Genomic DNA, 22,644 nt, shown 5'->3' on the forward strand with positions numbered 1-22,644 from the left:
TGATTTCTATTTGTTTATACTTATGGAGGGCTGCTTTATGCCCCAGTATGTGATCTATCTTGGAGAATGTGCCATGTGCACTCGAAAAGAAGGTGAATTTCCTATCTTCAGGACGCAGAGTTCTAAATATATCTATCACTTCCGTCTGTTCCAATGTGCCGTTCAGTTCCATTGTTTCTTTAGTGATTTTCTGTCTAGTTGATCTATCCATTGCTGTCAGTGGAGTATTAAAGTCCTCTGCAATTAGCACATTCTTATCAATAAGATTATTTCTGTCTGTGATTGTTTTATGTATTTGGGCACTTCCGAATTTGGCGCATAGATGTTTATAATCGTTAGCTCTTCCTGATGGAGAAACCCTGTAATTATTATATAATGTCCTTCTTCATCTTTTGTTACTGCCTTTATTTTAAAGTCCAGTTTGTCCGATATAACTATGGCTCTTCAGCTTTCTTTTGGCTTCCAGTTGCATGATAGATATTTCTTCATCCCTTTACTTTCAACCTGAAGGTATCTTCAGGTCTAAAATGAGTCTTTTGTAAACAGCATATAGATGGATTTTGGTTTTTTTTAATCCATTTTGCTACCATGTGTCGTTTGGTTGGAGCATTCAGTCCATTTACATTCAGTGTTATTATTGAAAAATGTGGGTTTAGAGTCATTGTGTTCACTGTAGAATTCATGTTTATAGTGGTGTCTCTGGCACCTTGTATTCTTTGCAACATTTCCTTCATACAGTCCCTCTTAGGATTTCCTGTAGGGCTGGTTTGGTGGTCATGAATTTTCTCAATTTTTGTTTATTTGGGAACACCGTTATCTCTCCTTCTATTTTGAATGACAGGCTTGCTCATAAAGGATTCTTGGTTGCATGTTTTTTTTTCTGTTCATCACATTGAAGATTTCCTACCATTCCCTCCTGGCCTGCCAAGTTTCATTAGATAGGTCTGTAACCACTCTGATAGGTTTCCCTTTGTATATTAGGGCCCTTTTATCCCTAGCGGCTTTCAGAATCCTCCTTTATCTTTATATTTTCCCAGTTTCACTGTGATATGTCGTGCCGAAGGTCAATTCAAATTATGTCTTAAGGGGGTCCTTTGTACCTCTTGAATTTGAGTGTCTATTTCTTTCCCCAGATTCGGGAAATTGTCAGTTATAATTCAGTCTAGTATCCCTTCAGGACCTCTTTATCTTTCTTCCTGTTCAGGCATTTCTATGATATGGATGTTGTTCTGTTTGATTGTGGCACTCAGGTCTTGAATTCTCCTTTCCTGCTCCTGGATCAATTTCTCTCTCTCTCTCTCTCTCTCTTTTTTTTTTTTTTTTGGCTTGCTCTTTTGCTGTAACTTTGTCTTCTAATTCGCTTATTCTTCTCTCTGTCTCTTCAATCCTTGAGATGGCCACCTCCGTTTTATTATTCACCTCATTTATAGCCTTTTTTAACTCATCACACCTGTTTTGAAAGTCCCTATTCATTGTATCAGCAGCTTCTCTGATGCTTTTTTCAAGCCCAGTAGCATCATTTTTAAAGAATAGCTTGATTGAGATATAATTGACATAAAAATATATATACACACATAAAATAAGTTGCAACATGTCAAAAAATACAACTTGATCATTTTTGACATTTATACATATATGAAACTATCACCTCAATAATGATAATGCACATATCCACCTTCCTAAAAAGTTGTCTCATGCTCCTTTGTAACTTTTCTTTCCTAACACCTGCCCCTACAATAATTAAAGATTTGTTTTCTATGACTATAAATTAGTTTACATTTTCTAGACTTTTATATCAACGTAATGTATAGTTTCTAGTACCATTTTTTCTTTTTTTTATTTTTGTAATGTTTATTTTAGAGAGAGACAGAGTGTGAGAGGGGGTGCGGCAGAGAGAGAGGGAGACACAGAATCAGAAGCAGGTTCCAGGCTCTGAGCTGTCAGCACAGAGCCCAATGCGGGGGTCGAACTCACGAACTGCAAGACTGTGGTATGAGCCAAAGTCAGACACGTAACTGACTGAGCCACCCAGGTGCCTCTCTAGTACCATTTTTAATGACTGTTGGTATTTCATTGTTTGGGTGGACCATACTTGAATTTTCTGTGCTAAACATCTAGGTTGACTTTTTCCCCCTGCCTTTATAAACTGTGCCTTGCTAGGTTACACTGTCCATATATACAAGCTGAATGTTTGGAGCTATGTGTCCTCAGGATAGATTTCTAAAAGTGTATTGCTAGATCAAAGGCTGTGGTACCCGTTGCAACCAAACTGCCCTCTAGACTAGTCAGTTTACACTGTTACTGTCCTTCGTGAAGTTATTCCTTCTCCAGGAATGTGCTTTGTCACTGAAATATTCTGTTATCAATATCTTGTGTTATTTATATTCAATATAAATATCTTGTGTTATAGTTACCCCCTCTCCCCCAACTAAGCATATGCTTTAGAAGTAATGAGTAACTTAGTGGAAGTTTAGTTTATGCGAACTCTTCATGTTTAATATGAACTGTTATTTTGATTGTTTTGTCTCAATAATTGTCTTGTGTTCTTTTTAAAGGTTTGTTATTGAACTATGTGAACCAATTCAAGTAAAACAGCTTGATATTGCAAATTATGAATTATTTTCTTCTACTCCGAAAGACTTTCTGGTTTCTATCAGTGACAGGTAAATTCTAAAGCGGACTTCTACAGAGTTTATGTTAGATCTCCCAAATAAAAATTTTTAAATGAGTCACTTTTTAAAAAAATTTGTTTTATTTTAAAGTATGAGTTTGTAAGAACAATAATACTAGTACTGTAGTATTAGGCACTTGTGAATCAGGTTACTTTTATTAACTCATATAGTGTTTATAATCATCCTATGATATTATTCCTTTATAAGACGAGGAAACAGACAAGAAAAGGTTAAGTAGTTTACCTAGGTCACATGAGTTATTCAGACCTAGATCTGTGTGACTTTAAGGTCCTTATTTTTTTTTTAAGTTTATTTATTTTGAGTGAGAGAAAGAGTCTCATTCAAGCTCCACTGTCACAGCAGCCACACAAGAGGCTCGAACCCAGGAACTGTGAGACCGTGACTTGAGCCAAAATCAAGAGTCAGACACTTAACTAGCCGAACCACCTAGGTGCCCCCAGAGCCCTTATTTTAAATTATAACCTATTGCTGCCAAACATTTTTTTAAAAGGTCATTAAAAACATTCATGAATGCTTCATTTTTATTATGAAATCTATTTTTGTAAAAGCATATTTTAAATACTTTGTGTTGTGTGTGATTGTAAAAGAATAAACATGTATTATAAGGAATTTGGTAAAGAACCACAGTTCAATCCACCAAAGATAACTTATTAGCATTTTGTTATATTCCTTCCAGTCTTTTCTGTATACTTATATATTTACTATATTTTACAAAATGAGTTTTTACTGCTTACAGACTGATAAATATCCTTGTCTTTTAAATACACCATTTAAAATTATTTATTTATTGAAGCATAATTAACATACAGTGTTGTATTAGTTTCAGATGTACAACATATTGATTCAATAATTCTGTACTTTAAATATTACCATTTTTAATGAATAGTGTATATTTATTCCCCACTGGAGGTATTTATTAATTTCATAAATACTTTATGAGTATCCCCAATGTGACATGTAGAATGCTATTTATTTAAACATTCTTCTGCTGTTGGTCGTTAGTTGTTTTATTTTCCATGCTGTTTCTTCTCCCATCTCACACTCAGCACTGCCTATATACAGTGACTGAAATTAATTCTCAAGACCCCTTGCATTACATCCATTTTTCATATAATAACCATCCTCAGATCATTTCATTTTCTCTAAGCTGTAATTATAAGAGCACTCATTACTCTGAGGGGTTTTTAAAATGTTGTAATAAACAAAAATAATACCTTTAGGCTTTATGTTAGATTTCCTTTTAAAGAGGGGAAACAGCTATGTAAGATCTGTGAAATTCCAATCTAAAGGTAAAGGATTTTTTTCTGTTTCCCTTTCCACCAGTATTTTTATTTATACTTTATATCATCATGTACTTGTCAGTGCATGAGGAGTAGTACCCCCTTCTTCCAATATAATCTCTTGGTTACTCTTTATTTTAAAACCTCCAGTTTATTGGAAGCCCAAGAAACCGTTTTGGTCCTACTTTGTCTTCTTTTCATGCTTTCTGTTTGAGAATGGTATGATTTTCAAGATATTCTTTCCCTATAAAGAGGACTCTGTCAGCTTTTAGTTGGAAAACAAAATGTATTTATTCAACCCAATATTTTACACATATTTAAGCTATGTTAAGTGAGTGTGTTCAACCAGAGAGGGAAAAAAAATACCAAACATAGATGTATTTTGAAGATGTGATGGAACCTCTCAATATGTGGTTTATGATTTTTTTTTTTAAAAATGTTTGTATTTCCTAGATATCCCACAAACAAATGGATTAAGCTGGGTACTTTCCATGGTAGAGATGAGAGGAATGTTCAGAGTTTCCCTTTAGATGAACAGATGTATGCAAAATATGTGAAGGTAAAGTTTATACATACAGGACTATGTTTTTTAATGAAAATATACCTATTATACGTTTTTGTTCCTCACCCCCCTTTTATAGAAATCATAAAACTTAGAGGAAATTTAATGCAGCATTCTTTTTGATAAAATTCTTACATGGATATTATTTTATGAGACAAACAATACATTCCCTTTTGTATAACTGGGAACTTAGGCCAATTTTTTGATATTTGCAGCTCTGATGAAATTTAAAATTACATCAAAAATTATTGTTTTTGAGTCTTTATGTAAAATGTCATCATCATAGTATCATATCTTTATTTCAAAGCCCAAATCATTGTTAGTCACTAAAGTCTTTGAGCAGGTCTGATTTTTTATTATTAGAATCTGAGTCTTAGATCATTTTAATTTTAATATCCAATTATTTATCTTATTATAGCTTTTGTCTTTTCTATTGTATATTGAAGTGAACTATTCTGTGTCCAAATGCCAGTTTCATAGAAAGTAAACTTTTCAAAACACTTATTAGTATTCCTGCTGCTTCTTCCATAATGTAGAGGTTAAATTATCTACTAAATAGAATTATCAGTCTTGAATTGGATTTTTGGCAAACTATGGGAATTTCCTACACCTCTCTTCCTCCTTTTTTTTTTTTCTTTAAAATAATAGCATACCTTAAAGTACCATTGTGTTTGTAATATGATCTTTTGGAATGACAGCAGCTCTAATTTCTGCCTTTTCTTCTTTAAATGTGAGAACTTAGAACTCCCTGATTGTCCTGTGGGATTTTACTCTCTGTATCTTTTTTAAGCATGTATTAAATTGGCTTCTATGAATGGGTAAACTTGTAGTATTCCTAGTCTCAATATAAAAATGCTAAGTTCTATTTTTAAAATATAGTTAATGTCCTCAATTAATAATAGTTCAGCAGTGTTCAGAAAACTGAAGGTATATTTTCAGTTTCTTTTAAAGTAAATTCTGAAAAAATTGTTTATGGCCTTTTTATATAGCAGTTTTTATACCAGGACAAGGAAAAATTATAAAAATTATTTGGCAGATGATATAATTGCATTCAATATTACAATGAAGACAACTCACATGTTATGGAACAGTTCCAAGAATCATTATTCATACCATCTACTTTATTAATAATGGCGGTATATTGGTGGTATAAAAAATGCCGATTCCTACTTTGTGCTTTTTATGCTGGGACACTGTGGAGCACTGTCTAAAAAGCTCTTTTTGGTAGCATTAATTCTAAAAGCAAAATACATTTAATTCTAAGTCCAATGTTAATAAATATTATATAGATTTACCTGGGTCTTTTTTATCCCAAAACTAAACCCAGATGTACAAACTACTTCTTAATAGTGTATATTTTAAAAGTGGGTTAATACATATCTTTTAGTTCTGTAAATTATACTTGAAATAACATAGCATATGAAACATTCACACTTTCCCTTAAAAAATTGTATGCAATATTGTACAAGAACAAGTATTATTTTGTATTATGCTACTTAATCTTTTTATCAATATGTATATACATGTGTATATCCACATATGTATCTGTATATAAATAATATACAGATACATATATGATACATTTTGATAATGTTTGAATTAATATAAGACACAGGCTGATTCTAGAGATTCTTTATTACTTTTATGTATTTTTTTAAGTTTATTTATTTTTGAGAGAGAGAGAGAGAGAGAGGGAGGGAGGGAAGGGGAGAGAGAGAATCCCAAGCAGGCTTCATGCCATCAGCCCAGAGCCCCATGCAGGGCTTGATCCCACAAACCGTGAAATCATGACTTGAGCCGAAATCAAGAGTTGGATGTTTAACTGACTTGAGCCACTCAGGCTGCCCTCTTTATTACTTTTAGAATGCTTTTATTTCTGACACGTAAATAAAACAGCGGCAGTGACTTTTAGGTTAATCAACATAACCTTAAAGTTAATTTATTTCATTACAGTTAGATTATACTTTCTAGTTGTGATGGTAAAAATTTAAATCCTTGATTTAATTTCTGCAGAGAAATAAGAGTACTACATTGTTACCCATCACAGTACATTGCTTTCTATCATAATTATACAGTATAATTTACAAATATTAAATGTTGCTTATGGCATGTTATCCAGACTTTGGAACTGATTTCTTTTTCTTTTCCTTTCTCTTGCTTCAGATGTTCATCAAGTACATAAAGGTTAGCAACCTTCTCTTTTGCAATATTGAATAACAAGGCATGGCATATTACTGCATGGCAAAACACAAAATTTTACAATTATTGATTTTTGGGGAAATGAGGACTTTATTTTTAGAAATGTTATAATGGAAGAAACAAAATACTTTGCTAGATAATTCACATGCACTGTACTTTTATTCTTTAGGTGGAGTTGATATCACATTTTGGATCAGAGCACTTTTGTCCATTAAGCCTTATAAGGTATTATAGAGCAACATACATTTACTGAGTGATTTAAAAAAAAAGTGATACACAAAAGTCTCAGTATATTTAAAGCGAAGAAATAATTTCCTATCATGTGAGGCTCATAGTATAGAAATATAAGCTGTTAAACCTTTCTTGTTCTGGAATCCATTTTAGAAAAATGTATAAATTTGCTCTAAGGAAAAATAACTTATATGTGTGTAGCTTAGCTTGCTTGCTATTTTGCTATGATGATAATGTATAGAAAAATCTTAGATTGGTATCAAAATTGGTCATTACATTTTCAAATGCCTTAAAAGCATTTTAATGGAAAGAGTGGATGGCTGGCTACAGTGTAAGAAACAGCCATTATTTTGAAGTCCAGAAGCTAATGACCAAAATGACTTGAAAAATGACCAAAGTTAATGTATTTTGTCATTTATAATGAAGGGATGAGTGTTAACAACTCTATTCTGTTTTGAAAGTCTAATGACATTGTTGTTAATAGGGTATTTGGCACTAGCATGGTAGAAGAGTATGAAGAGATTGCTGATTCCCAGTATCAGTCAGAACGTCAAGAACTATTTGATGAAGACTATGGTAAGTGATTTTACAACACGTGACTATTATGTATGTTTTTTTTTGTTTTTGTTTTTTAAAATCTAATAACCTGAAGGGGTAGAAGAAGGTTTTATGACACCCTCCATTTCTACTTTATCAAGTCATTGTTTTTTGCTTTTTTCTTTCTTTAATGTTTATTTATTTTAGAGAGAGAGACAGAGTGCCAGCAGGGAGGGGCAGAGAGGGAGACACGGAATCCGAAGCAGCCTCTAGCCTCTGAGCTCTCAGCACAGAGCCCGATGTAGGGCTCTCATGAACTGTGAGGTCATGAACTGTGAGGTCATGACCTGAGCCAAAGTCAGACACTTAACTGATGGAGCCACCCAAGCACCCCAAGTCCTTGTTGTAAGAGGTCTTAAACCGTAGTCTGAAAACTTGAATTTTTTCCTTCCCTAATTTTCCTGTAAGTGAAATGAAAACATTTACTAGGGTTTGGTAAAGTACATGGAAAGCTTGAATAAAAGTGTTATAAATGTGATTAAACTTTTGGTAAGTAATGGAATTATTTTTCTTGGTTTACATCTGTTTGATAAATGGCTCCTGAATCTCATTTACTTTTTGTGAATATATTTTAGATTATAGTGAATATTTATTATAAAATATGCTTTAAATGTCAGCTGACTTTGACAGGGATAGTTCTTCATGTAATTACCTTCATTTTCTTTTTAAACAGATTATCCACTGGATTATAATACTGGGGAGGATAAATCCTCAAAAAATCTTTTTGGTTCTGCTACAAGTGAGTATTTGGCGATTTTCCTAGACACTACTAAAGTATTTCCCAACTTTTTTTTCCCTAACATAATGTGGACGTTTTGTTGTGGTATAGTTTAGGAAACTCCTACTCCTAATATTGAACTTGAGTTGAAATCAGTGATACTAGCTTTGAAATATATTTCTATAGAAATAAAATAAGAAGAGTGGATGAAAAGAGAGTGGAGAGGAAAAAATGCAAACACAAGTTGTTTCTTTTACCCTAAGTGCTTATGTTGATAAGCAGATTCCTTGGAAGACTGGGCTATGAATTTATGAGGGGAAATGATTATTAAAGAGATCCTAGACCATATAAATAGAAGCATCCAGATAGTCATGCTAGATGGAAAAGGAATTCGAATGGTAGTTGTAGAGTATGTATCAGTGAAATCCTAGCAAACAAAGGTTCATTAATCTAAGGATATAGTTTCCATGTAATTACAAAATATAAAAGCTATTCTTATTAATGATAAAAATTCTCAAGTAACAATAATAATAATATACCCTTTGTAAACTGAAGAAATAATGACTAAGATACACTTGTGGTTCAGTGTTTGTCATGCCTGCCTAGCGGTAGGCTGGCTAAGGAGACTCTTGGAAAGACCATTACCAACTGACACTTTATTTTTACTGTTATAATACAGGTAGGTATATTTTAATGCTTGTTATTTTTGGTTATTCCTAAAGAATATAAAACACTGGAAGGAGTTTTCATTTTATTTGGAGATTAGTCTGATCAAAGTAAATCTTGGTAGCATAGATGACCTTGTGCATCTCCCGTGTTGCCCTTAGTGAGTAGAGCTGCTTGCATCCCAGTGTTACGGTGTGCGTTGTCTTCATACCTTTATACTCAGCCAGCAGTGTATATACGTAAGTAGAGATTTTGTGTAGCCACAGTATAGGAGGCTAGGAGTCACTTGGTTTTCTTAGATTGTTTTATTTTTTATTTTGTCTTTTCTTTTTTCCTCTCCCTTCTTCTCCTTTTGCTCTCCATGGAAGACTATATAGTCTTCAGTGGACTTTTTAAGGCATAGGAAGAAGAATGTTAAAAATACCTGCATAAGAGGAATCCTTTTATGTAGTATCTAACCTTCTTGCATATTAACTCAGTATACTTTGTTTCACTGTACTGCTGCTACTCAATTGACTTTCTAGCTATCAGAAAGTACTTTTAGGGGCGCCTGGGTGGCTCAGTCGGTTGAGCCTCCGACTTCGGCTCAGGTCAGATCTCATGTTTGTGGGTTCCAGCCCCGAGTCGGGCTCTGTGCTGGCAGCTAGCTCAGAGCCTGGAGCCAGCTTCCGGTTCTGTGTCTCCTTCTCTCTCTGACCCTCCCCCTCTCATCCTCTGTCTCTCTCTGTATCAAAAATAAATAAAGCATTAAAAAAAAAAAAGAAAGACTTTAAAAAAAAAAAAAAGAAAGTACTTTTAACTAGGAAACTCAGCTGTATAGTTGACTAAAAATAGGTGCTTCATTCACTTCTGTGGGATGTAGTTTTTTAGGAGTGAAAAACAATGCTCTTTTATCTATGTGGATATTAATATTCATGTCCTTAAATTCATATGAAAAATTCTATGTTATGTAGTAATCATCATGCTCAGTGATGTTATTATATTAGCTCTGAGGCAGAATTATTATTTAATGGAGTCAGAAAATAGCTCCAGACTGAAAGATCTCTAGCTTCTGATGGTTATTGGAAAGAAACGGGCACCTCAGGGCACCTTACCATAGTATTAGACAAAGGAAATCTTGTTGATATGCTTGGTTTCTTTTTCTGTATTCTTAGGGGATTAACTGCTAGACACCATTAAAGCCCAGTTATATCTGGAGGACATTTCCCTATTTGTAATCACTTCTCTGACCAAGGTATTATTGGAATTAATTAGCTATAGACTCTTCTTTATTTATATCCTACTTTTGGGATCTTTTTCCTTGAAGATGTGTTTCTTGGTAACATTTGTTTTTCTTTTTATGGATCTCTGAAAAGGTAGTCTCTTTAGCTTCCAGTGTTTTAGTGTTGAAAGAATTTGTTTAGTGAAACAAATGGGTGGGAGGATGTCAGCCGAGCTGAAACATAGAAAATGGAGTTTAAAAAGGTGTCCGTCTCGTGACGTTTCAGAAAAAAGAAGAGGCGATAGTACCTGACTGATGACTTTGGTGTCATAAGCCTATAGACATGACCCAACACTGCTGTCTTCTATACTTGTTCTTCCTAGTTTTCTGTGAAGATTCTGGCACTGTGTCTGAGCCTGACTTTGTTTCTACCTCCAAGGTGGTATAACATTTAAGGAATAAATAACAGAATAGAATCAGGCCAAAGAGCCAGAACCTATTCGGAAGGATTTTTAGTGATCAGATTTACTAGTCTGTGGCAGTAGACTATCTGAATTTGACTGTCCTGATCACACTTTATGAATTAGCTTGAAATTGGCCAGTTTTGACCTGGTTTATTTTTTATATTTATATAGTGTCTCCAAAACAGAATTCTGTGGCTTTAATCTCAATAGAAACTCCTTTTTTCCTTTGGGTATTGAGCGGTTAGTAGTTATAGGAAATGCATGTCACCAGAGTATATTGTTTCTGTTAGGACTTGGTTGTCAAAGAGCTGCATACCACATATTTGGACATCCTTGATATTCTATAATTTTCTTAACTACCAAAAAGCAAGAAACTACTACATTAGAGAGAGCAACATTCTTGACTTTGTATCTTTGCCGGCTATGGCAGCTCTTCTGCCTGATTCTTTAACCAGCACATTTAAATATTTTACATCAACAAAAATTCTTCATATTACTCTTTTTTTGTGTGCTTTGTCACGTGGATTTTCCAGACTACTCTCTACTCTGATATTCTTGCAAGTCTTCCTTTACTCCTAAATAGGGTCTGCATTTTGCTAGAATTGCTTAAAGGCCAGGTTTCTGTGTGTATGTTTAAGATAGTATACAGTTTTTGAGTTCTTTTACATCAGAGTATTTTTTATGAATGTATATATTTTAAGGACCTAGAAGAGACAGTGAAGGTGGACGTGCACCAGAGGTATCTGAATTCACATGGGAAGAAATATTTTGTTAGTTTGTCTTGTTATATTGTATCATAGGTTGTTGTTTTCTGTATCCAAAAGAGCCATAGTGTGCTGGAGACTTGAGTATAACATCTTGAGGGTCCCTGAGAGAATTTCATTTCTCAAGGAATGAGATTGGATGAATAGTGCCCAGCTCAAAGATAAAGGAATTGGCTAATCTGGGAGAAATTAAGGACAGGTATCTAGTTTGGTACTATATTCCAAAATTGTTACTTTAACCTATTCTGAAGGATTTTTAGTGGTCAGATTATCATTGTGACAAGCTATCAGGTGTTTGGATGCAAATTGAGAGTGGTCAGAATAGAATATTCACAAAGCCACTCTCTCAAAGGACAAAGTAAGACTACATTTGGCAGTGTTCTGTGAACAGAGCAAAATTATATTTTATGGATTGGATGGGTGGAGAATGTAGAGATTTGCCAAATTTTGTTTTTGTTACCACGTAGCCCCCTGAAATGCTTATTATAAATAATATTTTTAAATAATGGATGGTTTAGATCTTTATATTTAGGTTAAAAATTAATATTCTAAAGTTATTTTCTTTATTAACAGATTAACAGATATGTTCTGTTAATGAATTCTTTAACAACAAATGTCCCCAAATTTAAATGCCCCCATATTTTTTTTATCTGAGCTAAGATTGATTTAGAGTATAGATTTGATTCCAAAATTTGGCATCTGTGAAGCAGTTTTAACTGAACTTTGGCTCACAGACGTAGAAGATTAGACACTATTGGAATATTGGTTGACATTAAAAGTGGGTTTATGAGTAAACAACAGTTTTCGTTGCTACTTTATCTTGGCCTGTGAGGAAATGTTGTGTTTCAATTCCTAGGTGATTTTTTTTTAAATTTTTTATTTAAATTCCAGTTAATATACAATGTAATTAGTTTCCGGTGTACAATATGGGGATTCAGCACTTCCATACAACACCTCATCACATCAGGTGCACTTAATCCCCATCACCTATTTTACCCACCCCTCCATGCACCTCCCCTCTGGTTCCCATCAGTTTGTTCTTTATGGTTAAGAGTGTCTCTCTCTTGATTTGCTTCCCTCTCTCATTTTTTCCCCTTTTCTTATATTTGGTAATTTTCTTTCTCTGACTTTTTTCACTTAACATAATACTCTGTAGCTCCATCCATGTTGTTGCACATGGCAAGATTTCATTCTCTTTTGTGGGTGAGTAGTGTTCCATTGTGTGTGTGTGTGTACACTTCATCTTTATCCATCATCAGTCGATTGACACTTGGGCTATTTCCATAATTTGGCTATTATAGATAATGCTGTTACAAACATCAGGGTGCATGTATACCTTTACTATAGTATTTTTGTATTGGGGGGAGGTAAATACCCAGTAGTGTGATTACTGGATTATGGGGTATTTCTATTTTTAACTTTTTGAGGAACCTCCATATTGTTTTCCAGAGTAGCTGCACCAGTTTGTTTTCCCACAGTTAGCAAGAGGGTTCCCCTTTCTCCACATCCTCACCAACACCTATTGTTTCTTGTGTTGATTTTAGCCATTCTGACAGGTGTGAGGGGATACCTCATTGTAGTTTTAATTTGTATTTCCCTGATGACCAGTTGATACTGAGCATCTTTTCATGTGTCTTTTGGCCATATGTAGGTCTTCTTTGGAAAAAGTCCTATTTCAAATCCTCTGCCATTGTTTTAATTGGATTTTTAATTTTTTGCTATTGAGCAATGTCAGTGCCTTATGTATTTTGGATATTAACCCCTAATCAGATATATGATTTGCAAATCTTTTCTACTGTTGGAATACTGGTTGACAGTAAAAGTGGGTTTATGGGAAATAACAGAATTTCCATTGCTACTTTACCTTGTTTTGTGAGGAAATACACTTTTTTCATTCCTTAGGCTTTAGCCTAAGAATCAACACTGCTTCTTTATTTACCAATTTGTCAGGTCAAAGGGCAAGGTTGACCTATAATCCTAGACATTTATAAAGCAAGTACAAAGCTTTTGTGTATTATACTAATGATTGGAAACAAAGTACCACTGCTTTATTATCTTTCATATATAGAACCATAATTATGTAAATTTCTGACTATCTACTAGTTTATCACTTTTAAAACTGTCTAAAATTTCCTGCTACTTTCTCTGCCTTAAAACCTCTATCTATATAGGATGGGCTCCAGGTGACAGTGCTTGGCTTCTTCTCAACTTTCTAGATAGTGTGCTAGCTTTCCTCCCTTGGAGCCTTTCCTGCTTTTCACACCTGTGGTTTTCACTGAAAGTGTGATGAAAACCCTGTGGATCTCTTAGGAAAGGAAACCAAGACAGAAATAACTGATGAGGCTTAATATGTAGCCCTTGCCAGATCTTAATATTTTAATAGAAGTACCTGATACCTGTGAATTAACGTCTAGTGGAGTATCCAAGATTACATTGGGGATGGAAGTTAATCTTCCTTAAAATTACGTCATAGGAGGAAGCCCCTCTTCTCAGCACCAGCTTTTTATGGAGTTAGGTATTTGGTGGTACTCCTGTGCTACCTTGGCTATTTATTCAGATACTATGGTTTGTACCACTTTACTCATCATCCAAATATCCTCTTTAGAAAGAGAGGCAGAATTAGCAGATATGCAGATTGCTTTATGTATAATAATCAAGGTGTCGTGACTTTGACTTCACCTGCCCATTCCCATACCCACCCAATTCACAAAAGAATTTGTCATTTATTATCCATTAAACATCATTAAAAGTTTGTTTCTATGCAGTCAAGTTGGAATTTAACCATATTATCAATAGATAAGATATGTTCATAGTTGAAAATAAAATTTTTCTGCTGTGCTTTGGAGAATAATCTTCCCATTTTGTTTATTTATACATGTAAAAATCACCTATTGAGGGGAAACTGCTGCTTCAATCTTTTTTTGTTTTTGTTTTAAACTATAAAAACCTTAAAAAAGTAAGTTTCCTGTACAATATTTTGGTTATCACATTTTTTCCCTGTCTCAGTACAGGCTGTATGTTGAATTTTACCTGTTGAATTTTACTTGAATTTTGTAATGTGCTGAAGATAGTGTTTTGGCAGAAGTTCTGGGGAAGCCTTACCATAAAAGTATAATTAAGTTCTGAACATAAAAATTCAGATTTATACTTTCTGTCTGAAATTTGTGTCCTATATTGGACTTCTATAGTAAGATGGACAAAAAGGTAATTAGTCCAAAAAATGCCAAAAGACCATTATAAATGGTTTTTTGACTATCTGATATTAAGCTTTATAAGAATATTTAGGTGTATTGGTATTTTTTCTGATTGAATTTTGTTTTAGATGCCATTCTAAATATGGTGAATATTGCCGCTAATATTCTGGGAGCAAAAACTGAAGACCTGACAGAAGGTACCTAATCATTTTATGGGTCTTTTTAAATAAATCTCTGATACTCAAGGGGTCATTATAGTTAGGAAAATTCATTAAAAAGCCAAGAAATGTGATTTTTCATTTAGAAATGAAGAGGTGATGCAAACGAACTTACCAATCTTCTGTTATTCATTGTTGGTTTGAATTTCACAAATTCTGTCTTATAATAAGGATCCTCCTGTTTATAAAATTCATGAATTAGGTATTTTTTTTTTTACTCTTCCCTGCTATAGAAGTAATCATTTTATCGCTTCTTTCTTTCCTGAGCGTATGATGCTCCAGTGGTACTTCATGCATGCTTTTCTTTAATTTATCAAATAACTACTCAATTTAGAAAGTGATTTTTCCCCCTGACAGAATGCCAAATAAGAATATCAATAGCAAGGAGAAACCATCTTGCCTTTTTGTGCTCTTAGAAAATACTTAGTTCCAAGTGCAAACGTAAAATGACCCATACATTTCTTTTCATTCTCTTTCGTAACTCTGGAAGTTAGGTGTCTGGAAGTCATGTTAATCATGTACGATTACATGATTATATTTGTTTGACTTGCTTTACTTATCTGAGAAGTTGAGAAAGAATATGCATTATTTGTAGCTTTGACTTTGCATGATCATTTCTTTCTAAAAGAACTTTGATGGAAGAAAATAAAGTCTGCAGTAGCAAACCTGTTTGACTTTTTTTTTTCTCTCCCAGAAACTGAAGTTCTTTACTTGTTATAGTGAAATATCTTCATGGTATAGCTTTTAAAAATTAAACTCAACATGGGTATCTTTCTTAAAATAGGAAATAAAAGTTTATCTGAGAATGCCACTGCCACAGCTGCACCTAAAATGCCTGACTTAGCTCCTGTTGCAACTCCTGTTTCGTCACCTGAGTAAGTTCTGTTGTGATATTAGAGTTCTGTCAAAATGGAGAGCTGAGTTTACATAGAAAGATACTTTGGATTCGTGTGTGAAATAATAATCTATAGGAAGATTTGAATCATAAGGCAGGCATTCCACAGCCACTTAAAATATCTTTGAGTTGCCTTTTGGGTACTAGGAATGCACTTCACTCCAGATCAAATGTTTGTTGTTTTGAAATTATGTATTACTTTTATTATTCACAACACTGAATCTTTTCCTTATTGCAAATAACTGGCCTAATTCTGCAGGTATAGGTTTGAGGACAAATTTTAAGTTTGCCTTTATTAAGTTCAAATTTTAAAACATTGATTAAGTGTCTGTGCTATAAAGGTACCTGAAATACTTAGAGCAGTGATTCTTAAATTACTTGTTTGTCACACAGCAAACAATTACAGTGTTTAGTTTCTTAAACTGAATTTGATAGAAGTCTTTCCCCAGGTTGCAGTGGGGCACCTTGGGCAGGAATATCTGTCATGTAGTTAACATAAAATATCCTCATTTCTTCAGTCTTTTCCAAAGATGATTAAGGGTTTTTGCCACCTCTACTTCTTATCTATGACAGATAAGCTCATAATGACTAGATAATTGGCTATAGTTACTATAAATTTTGTATATTTCATTAGGTATACTCTTTCTCTCAGACCTCTGCTTAATGGTATAAGATATTTGAACAGGAATTATATAATGAAACCTGCAGTGGGTATGGTTTCAGCTGTAATTCTTAAACACCATACTGATTCAAAAATGAGATTTTTGTGCTTTGAAGGACACAGTGACAAATTTGTATTCTGTGTTAGTTCTGAAAGACACTAACGATATTTATTTATTGAATGACTAGAAAGAAAATAATAGCATTATGTATCATTGATTCCTAAAAGATCCTAAGAAAGCTACTGTGATTGCTAGTCTCAATTTATGTAACTAGGCCTCTTCAGTTAACAAAATGTAGTATGTCTTATAATCAAAACTAAATGAAACTGATTTTATATATGTATACACATACACATGAATGTTGAAAGATAAATAACATCACATTAATGTAGTTTTTACTCAGACCCGGTTTGAGTCAGAGACAGAAGTACTTTGCAGTAAACTGACCACAATTTGTTGTATTTCTAGGTTTTTTTGTGTATAAAATCTATTTGCTTTTAGAAGTTCTTTATATGTTTTAAATTCTTTTTGATGATTGTATGGCACTCCTTTGAAGAAAATAAATGAAAGTGAAAGAATCCACGATAGGGTGTCACTGTTAAGTTACTATGAAGAGATGATTTGATTTTCTTTACCCCAGTTTGAGTTTTTAAAAGTATAGCTCCAATTAGAGTATGTACAGATGGTATATAATTTAATTTGTACCAAATTAATTCACTTTAGTTTTTTTGCCTCCCCTTCTCCAGACTCTGCTCATTTTCACTGTTATAATTTATGTGGTACATAGTAAGCAATAGAAGATGTTTAGACATTATATATCTATATGTCATCTATTTAAAGAAGCATAATCTAATTTACTGTTTTACTGTCAGTTAGATGACAATAAGATCTAGCTTTTTAGATGCTATTTCATTCCTATCTTTGCTATTGTGATATTAGTCTTTATTCAGAAACATTGCCTGTTCTTAGTATATTTCATTCATTCATTCATTTCATTCTTAGTAATTTTTCAGAGTAGGAAAATTATATATGAAAATGTTTCTTTTGGTATTCAGATTACTTTATTTGAAAAAAAGATTGTACTTTTTGTGCTGTAAGGGCTACACCTGGAAATTCATTATTTTTATCCTGGAATGAGCCAGGATATTATAATTTACAACACTGTTCCCATCAGGTCCATCCCCCATGTATGTAGGGGAGTACCTTACATACATACTCTAGGGCATAGAGATGGGATTGAGTTATAGATGGGGCACTATATGTTATTAGCCAGGATTTATATTAAGGTGATTAAGTATTTGGCTTTAAGTAATAGAAAATTAGTCCAGATGATATTAAGATTATTTGGGGGGGATAAGGAGGGAGGGATGCAGATAATTGTGTGCATATGCATGTGTGTGTGTGTGTGTGTGTGTGTGTGTAATGCTACCTTGGAAGTCCTCTAATCATCCACAGAAAAATTTTCTTTGAGAAATCTAGCTACCTTTTGCAAGTTGGATACACAAAATGCATTCAAAAGTATTTAGAACTTGGATTCTAGTTCTAGAATCCACATACAAACAATTCTTAAATAGATACTTTTAAAAAGTAAGTTTCATTTAGTAAATATGGTGATTTGAGTCATGTGACTGATCCTTGACAAATGGCCTTTCTGTTACCATTAGTAAATGATACTTGTTTTTGTAATGAAAATGATTTGTAGGGGAAAAATTCATCCAAAAAAAGTTTTCAGTTCCTTCTGTATTTTCAGCTTTCCTTTTATTTTATGTATGGAACATTAATTTTTTTAAACATAATTTTAACTTTACATTTCTAACTAAAGTAAAATGTAATTCTGATACGTATTTCTAGGTTTGTAACCACTGAAGGACAAATACACGATACAGAGCTGTTGTCACCAGATACTCCAAAAGAGAGTCCCATTGTACAGCTAGTTCAAGAGGAAGAAGAAGAGGCAAGTCCATCTACAGTGACCCTTCTGGGTAGTGGTGAACAGGAGGATGAATCATCACCCTGGTTTGAATCAGAGACACAAATACTTTGCAGTGAACTGACCACAATTTGTTGTATTTCTAGTTTTTCGGAATACATATATAAATGGTGTTCAGTTCGAGTTGCTCTTTATCGGCAACGTAGCAGAACTACTGTGAAGAAAGAAAAAGATCATCTTGTGACAGCTCAACCACCATTACTGCTTCCTGCAGAATCAGTGGATGTTTCAGTCTTGCCACCTCCAAGTGGAGAAAAGGACAGTAAGAGTAAGGAGAAGGAAGCTGAAACTATTGTTCCAGGTGACTTACGTAGTCTGCACAAAGGTGATTTGATTAATCATAGTGCAGATGCAATTGAGCTTGAACCAAGCCATCCTCAAACTCTTTCTCAATCTCTTCACTTAGATGTTACTCCAGAAATCAATTCATTATCTAAAATAGAAGTATCTGAGCCTATTAAATTTGAGGCAGGACCTACACCATCTCAAGTGATCCCCCTAGAGAGTTCTATGGAGCTTGATAATGAAACAGAAAAAAAGTCTGAGAGTTTTAGTTCTGTAGAAAGGCCAACTGTGATCTATGAAACAAATAAAGTTAATGAAGTAATGGATAATATTGTAAAAGAGGATATAAACTCCATGCACATTACCACAAAGCTATCTGAAACAATAGTGCCACCTGTGAACACAGCTACTGTGCCAGACAGTGAAGATGGGGAAGCCAAAATGAACACAGCTGACACACCAAAGCAAATTTTGACTCCTGTTATGGATTCTTCTTCATTACCTGAAGTGAAAGAGGAGGAACAGTCTCCGGAAGATGCCCTTTTAAGAGGGTTACAGAGGACAGCTACAGACTTTTATGCTGAATTGCAAAATTCCACAGATCTAGGATACACTAATGGAAATCTTGTACATGGATCAAACCAAAAGGAGTCGGTATTTATGAGACTTAATAATCGTATAAAGGCCTTAGAAGTTAACATGTCTCTCAGCGGCCGCTATCTGGAGGAGCTTAGCCAAAGGTGAGCTTTATCAATAATTAGCACAGTCCATTTGGCATAGTGAGGTAAGAGGCGTAATATGATTTGTGACTAGAGGAGGAAAGGATTAATTATCTCATGATATAGTAGTCAGTGCCATTTTAGCTGGAGAGAGAAAGTTACTTGGATGTTGATCAAGGACTTAAAGAATTGATTTTATGTTTTAAAAGTACTAAGTTTTGTAATACCTTTATCTGTATCTATATCTATATATTAGGGTAACAAGAAGTTTGAATTCGTCAGTTTCTCCTTTCTTCTATTTAACTTTAACCACTTTTACTTTTTGGTTCCCACAGTACTCATGAGGACATTATAGTATTATATAACATGTATCTATACTGTATATGTAATAGCTGTATAGACTATGGATGTTGAAGCTCTTAGTGGAACTAGATAAGATATCCATTAAGAGTCTAAATAAGTGAAGACTAAAGTTACTGAACTGGATGAATTAGACAACATTTGCAGTCTTTCATATGTCTTAGAATCTTAGTTCTAGTTGTGATAATTTATGCTCTTGTGCTCATAGTGCCAGTGCGCTTATATAGCGATTAGAGTCCCAGACATAGTTCTCCATTTTTCTTATACGTGTTTGCTCTTTTTTACCCAAGTGTCCATTGTCCTCAGGGCTTCTTTTCCAACATTTTATAACCACCTAGGCAATAAATGTCCTTTTCAACCAAGATGCCTCTAATGAGAAGTCAGTAAGGTCATCATTCTACCCTAATGGGTTTCCTCCTAATCCATACAGTTTATTGGCAAATTGTGTGGTGCATGTGCATGTGTGCCCACGTAGTACCTCATACCTGCTTCTCCCTGCCCCATCAGCCTCCTTAAGGGAACCACAGAAATTACTAGTAATTTTTTTGTTTTTAATTGAGATATAATTGACATTAATTTCAGGTATACGATTAAAGATATGATATTTGTATATATTGTGAAATGATCACACATTAAGTCTACCATTCATTACTACATAGTTACAAGATTTTCTTTCCTTGTGATAAGGGCTTTTATGATCTATTCTTCTATTCTCTTAGCAACTTTCAAATATACTGTAGAATATTAACTATAGTCACCATGCTACACATTACATCTCCATTACTTAACTCATTTTATAACTGGAAATTTGTACCTTTGGACCCACTTTATCCATTTCTTCTATCCCCCCATCTCCCTACCTCTGGCAACCACCAGTTTGTATCTCTTTGAGGGTACTGTTACTATTACACATATAAGTGAGATCATACAATAGGTGTCTTTCTCTGATTCACTTAGCACAATGCCCTCAAGTTCCATCCTTCCATGTTGTTGCGGATGGCAAGATTTCCTTTTTTTATAGCTGAATAATATTCCCTTATATACAGATACTACATTTACTTTATCCATTTATCCTTTGATGAACACTTAGGTTGCTTCCATGTCTTGGCTATTGTACACAATGCTGCAGTAAACATGGAAGTGCAGATATCCTTTCAAGTTAGTATTTTTCATTTTCTTCAGATAAATACTCAAGTGGAGTTACTGGATAATATAGTAGTTCTATTTTTAATTTCTGAGGAACCTCCCTGCTGTTTTCCAGAGTGGCAGCACCAACCTACATTTCCACCAACTGTGCACAGGGGCCTCCTGTTCTCTACATCCTCACCAAAACATTTATTTCTTATATTTTTGATAATAAACATACTGAGAGATACGAGGTGATCTATAATTATGATTTTAATTTGCATTTCCATGATGATCAGTGACTATGAGCATTTCATGTACTTGTTGGGCATCTGTCTTCTTTGGAAAAAGGCCTATGCAGGTTCTCTGCCAGTGTTTTAATTGGGTTTAATTTTTTGCTGTTGAGTGGTAGAAGTTCTTTATATATTTTAGATATTAACCCCTAACCAGATACATGATTTCCAAATATTTTCTCCCACTTGGCAGGTTGCCTTTTCATTTCGTTGATAGGGTATTTTGCCATGCTGAAGCTTTTTAGTTTGACGTAAAGTCCACTTGTTTATTTTTGCTTTTGTTGCCTTTGCTTTTGTTGTCAAATCCAAAAAACCATTACCAAGATCAGTGTCAAGGAGTTTACCACCTGTATTTTCTTCTGAATTTTTTGATTTCAGGACTTACATTCAAGTCTTTAATCCATTGAGTTACTTTTTGTATATAATGTAAGAGAGCAGTCCACTTTGATTCCTTTGCATGTGGGTGTCCAGTTTTCCCAACATCATTTATTGAAGAGACTGTTCTTTCCCAATTGTATATTCTTGGTTCCTTTGTCATACATTTTTGTTAAAATTTTTTTTTTAATGTTTGTTTATTTTTGAGACAGACAGAGCGTGTGTAGGGGAGCGGCAGAGAGAGGACGACACACAGGTTCTGAGGCAGGCTCCAGGCTCTGACCTGTCATAACCGAGCCCAATGCAGGGCTCAAACTCTTGAACTGTGAGATCATAACCTGAGCTGAAGTCGGCCGCTTAACTGACTGAGCCGCCCAGGCGCCCCATCTTTCGTCATACATAAATTGATTGATCAATAGTATGACTAATCTTATACAGCAGTGAGATGCATAGAATGGATGCTAAGGTAGCAAATACCTCAAGAGTCTCTTTATTTTCCCTTTATAAGTGTTCCAGGTCTCAATTAGAGTCATTTTCAAAAGAGTAGATTTATCTTACATATTGAAATCAGAAGTGTGTTTACAGTAATAAATTCATAAATAGGAAATTAAAGCTAATTTAAATCATTTCTTACTCCTCAGGTACCGAAAACAAATGGAAGAAATGCAGAAGGCTTTCAATAAAACAATAGTAAAACTTCAGAATACTTCGAGAATAGCAGAGGAACAGGTTGGTCATCTTCAAGCCTTATTTACTTTTTATGTCAATTTCTCCTGATTTCTGTAGGCCCTTGTTGGTAAGCAGGATAAGTAGTGTTCATTCATTTCTTCCCCTGACAGGTGATGATTAAGCCTGCTAGAGGATGTCCTGTTTGGGAAATTACCTAGCTAGTAGCATCTATATCTCTCTATCTCCTCTAGAAAAAATTTTCTTGAGCATTATTCCTGTTACATTTCAAAATGTGTGTGTGTGTGTGTGTGTGTGTGTGTGTGTGTGTGTGTGGTAGAAGGGCAGTGGACTTTTTAATACTACTTTGTTAAACTCCAATATTCTGTGGTTTTCTACACAGTCTAACTGATTGCAGGTAAGAATAGGTGTATTTCTTCTTTTTAATCCTCATACCTTTTCATTTCTTCTTTTTTTCTCTATCTCT

The 22,644-nt window shown here is 34.1% G+C and overlaps 1 protein-coding gene across 6 annotated transcripts in view; it reads left to right on the plus strand.

The window, feature by feature from the left end:
* The window catches only part of SUCO (SUN domain containing ossification factor), a 90,633-nt gene that overhangs the window by 49,517 nt on the left and 18,472 nt on the right, over positions 1-22,644 (plus strand). For 5 of the 6 annotated variants that reach the window (XR_003906798.1, XM_029935065.1, XM_029935063.1 and 2 more), the window contains exons 10-19: positions 2,556-2,663; positions 4,427-4,532; positions 6,699-6,719; positions 6,904-6,959; positions 7,450-7,541; positions 8,236-8,301; positions 14,698-14,766; positions 15,572-15,662; positions 18,196-19,359; positions 22,133-22,220. Coding sequence is in view for 5 of the 6 variants with exons in the window: in XM_029935065.1 (XP_029790925.1) it covers positions 2,556-2,663; positions 4,427-4,532; positions 6,699-6,719; positions 6,904-6,959; positions 7,450-7,541; positions 8,236-8,301; positions 14,698-14,766; positions 15,572-15,662; positions 18,196-19,359; positions 22,133-22,220 (1,861 nt within the window). In the remaining variant the exon portion in view is untranslated. The remainder of the gene's footprint in view (positions 1-2,555; positions 2,664-4,426; positions 4,533-6,698; positions 6,720-6,903; positions 6,960-7,449; positions 7,542-8,235; positions 8,302-14,697; positions 14,767-15,571; positions 15,663-18,195; positions 19,360-22,132; positions 22,221-22,644) is intronic. The other variant, XM_029935064.1, reaches the window with a different exon arrangement.

This window comes from Suricata suricatta, chromosome 3 (genome assembly GCF_006229205.1).
Source record: "Suricata suricatta isolate VVHF042 chromosome 3, meerkat_22Aug2017_6uvM2_HiC, whole genome shotgun sequence".
In the NCBI taxonomy this organism is placed as follows: Eukaryota; Metazoa; Chordata; class Mammalia; order Carnivora; family Herpestidae; genus Suricata; species Suricata suricatta.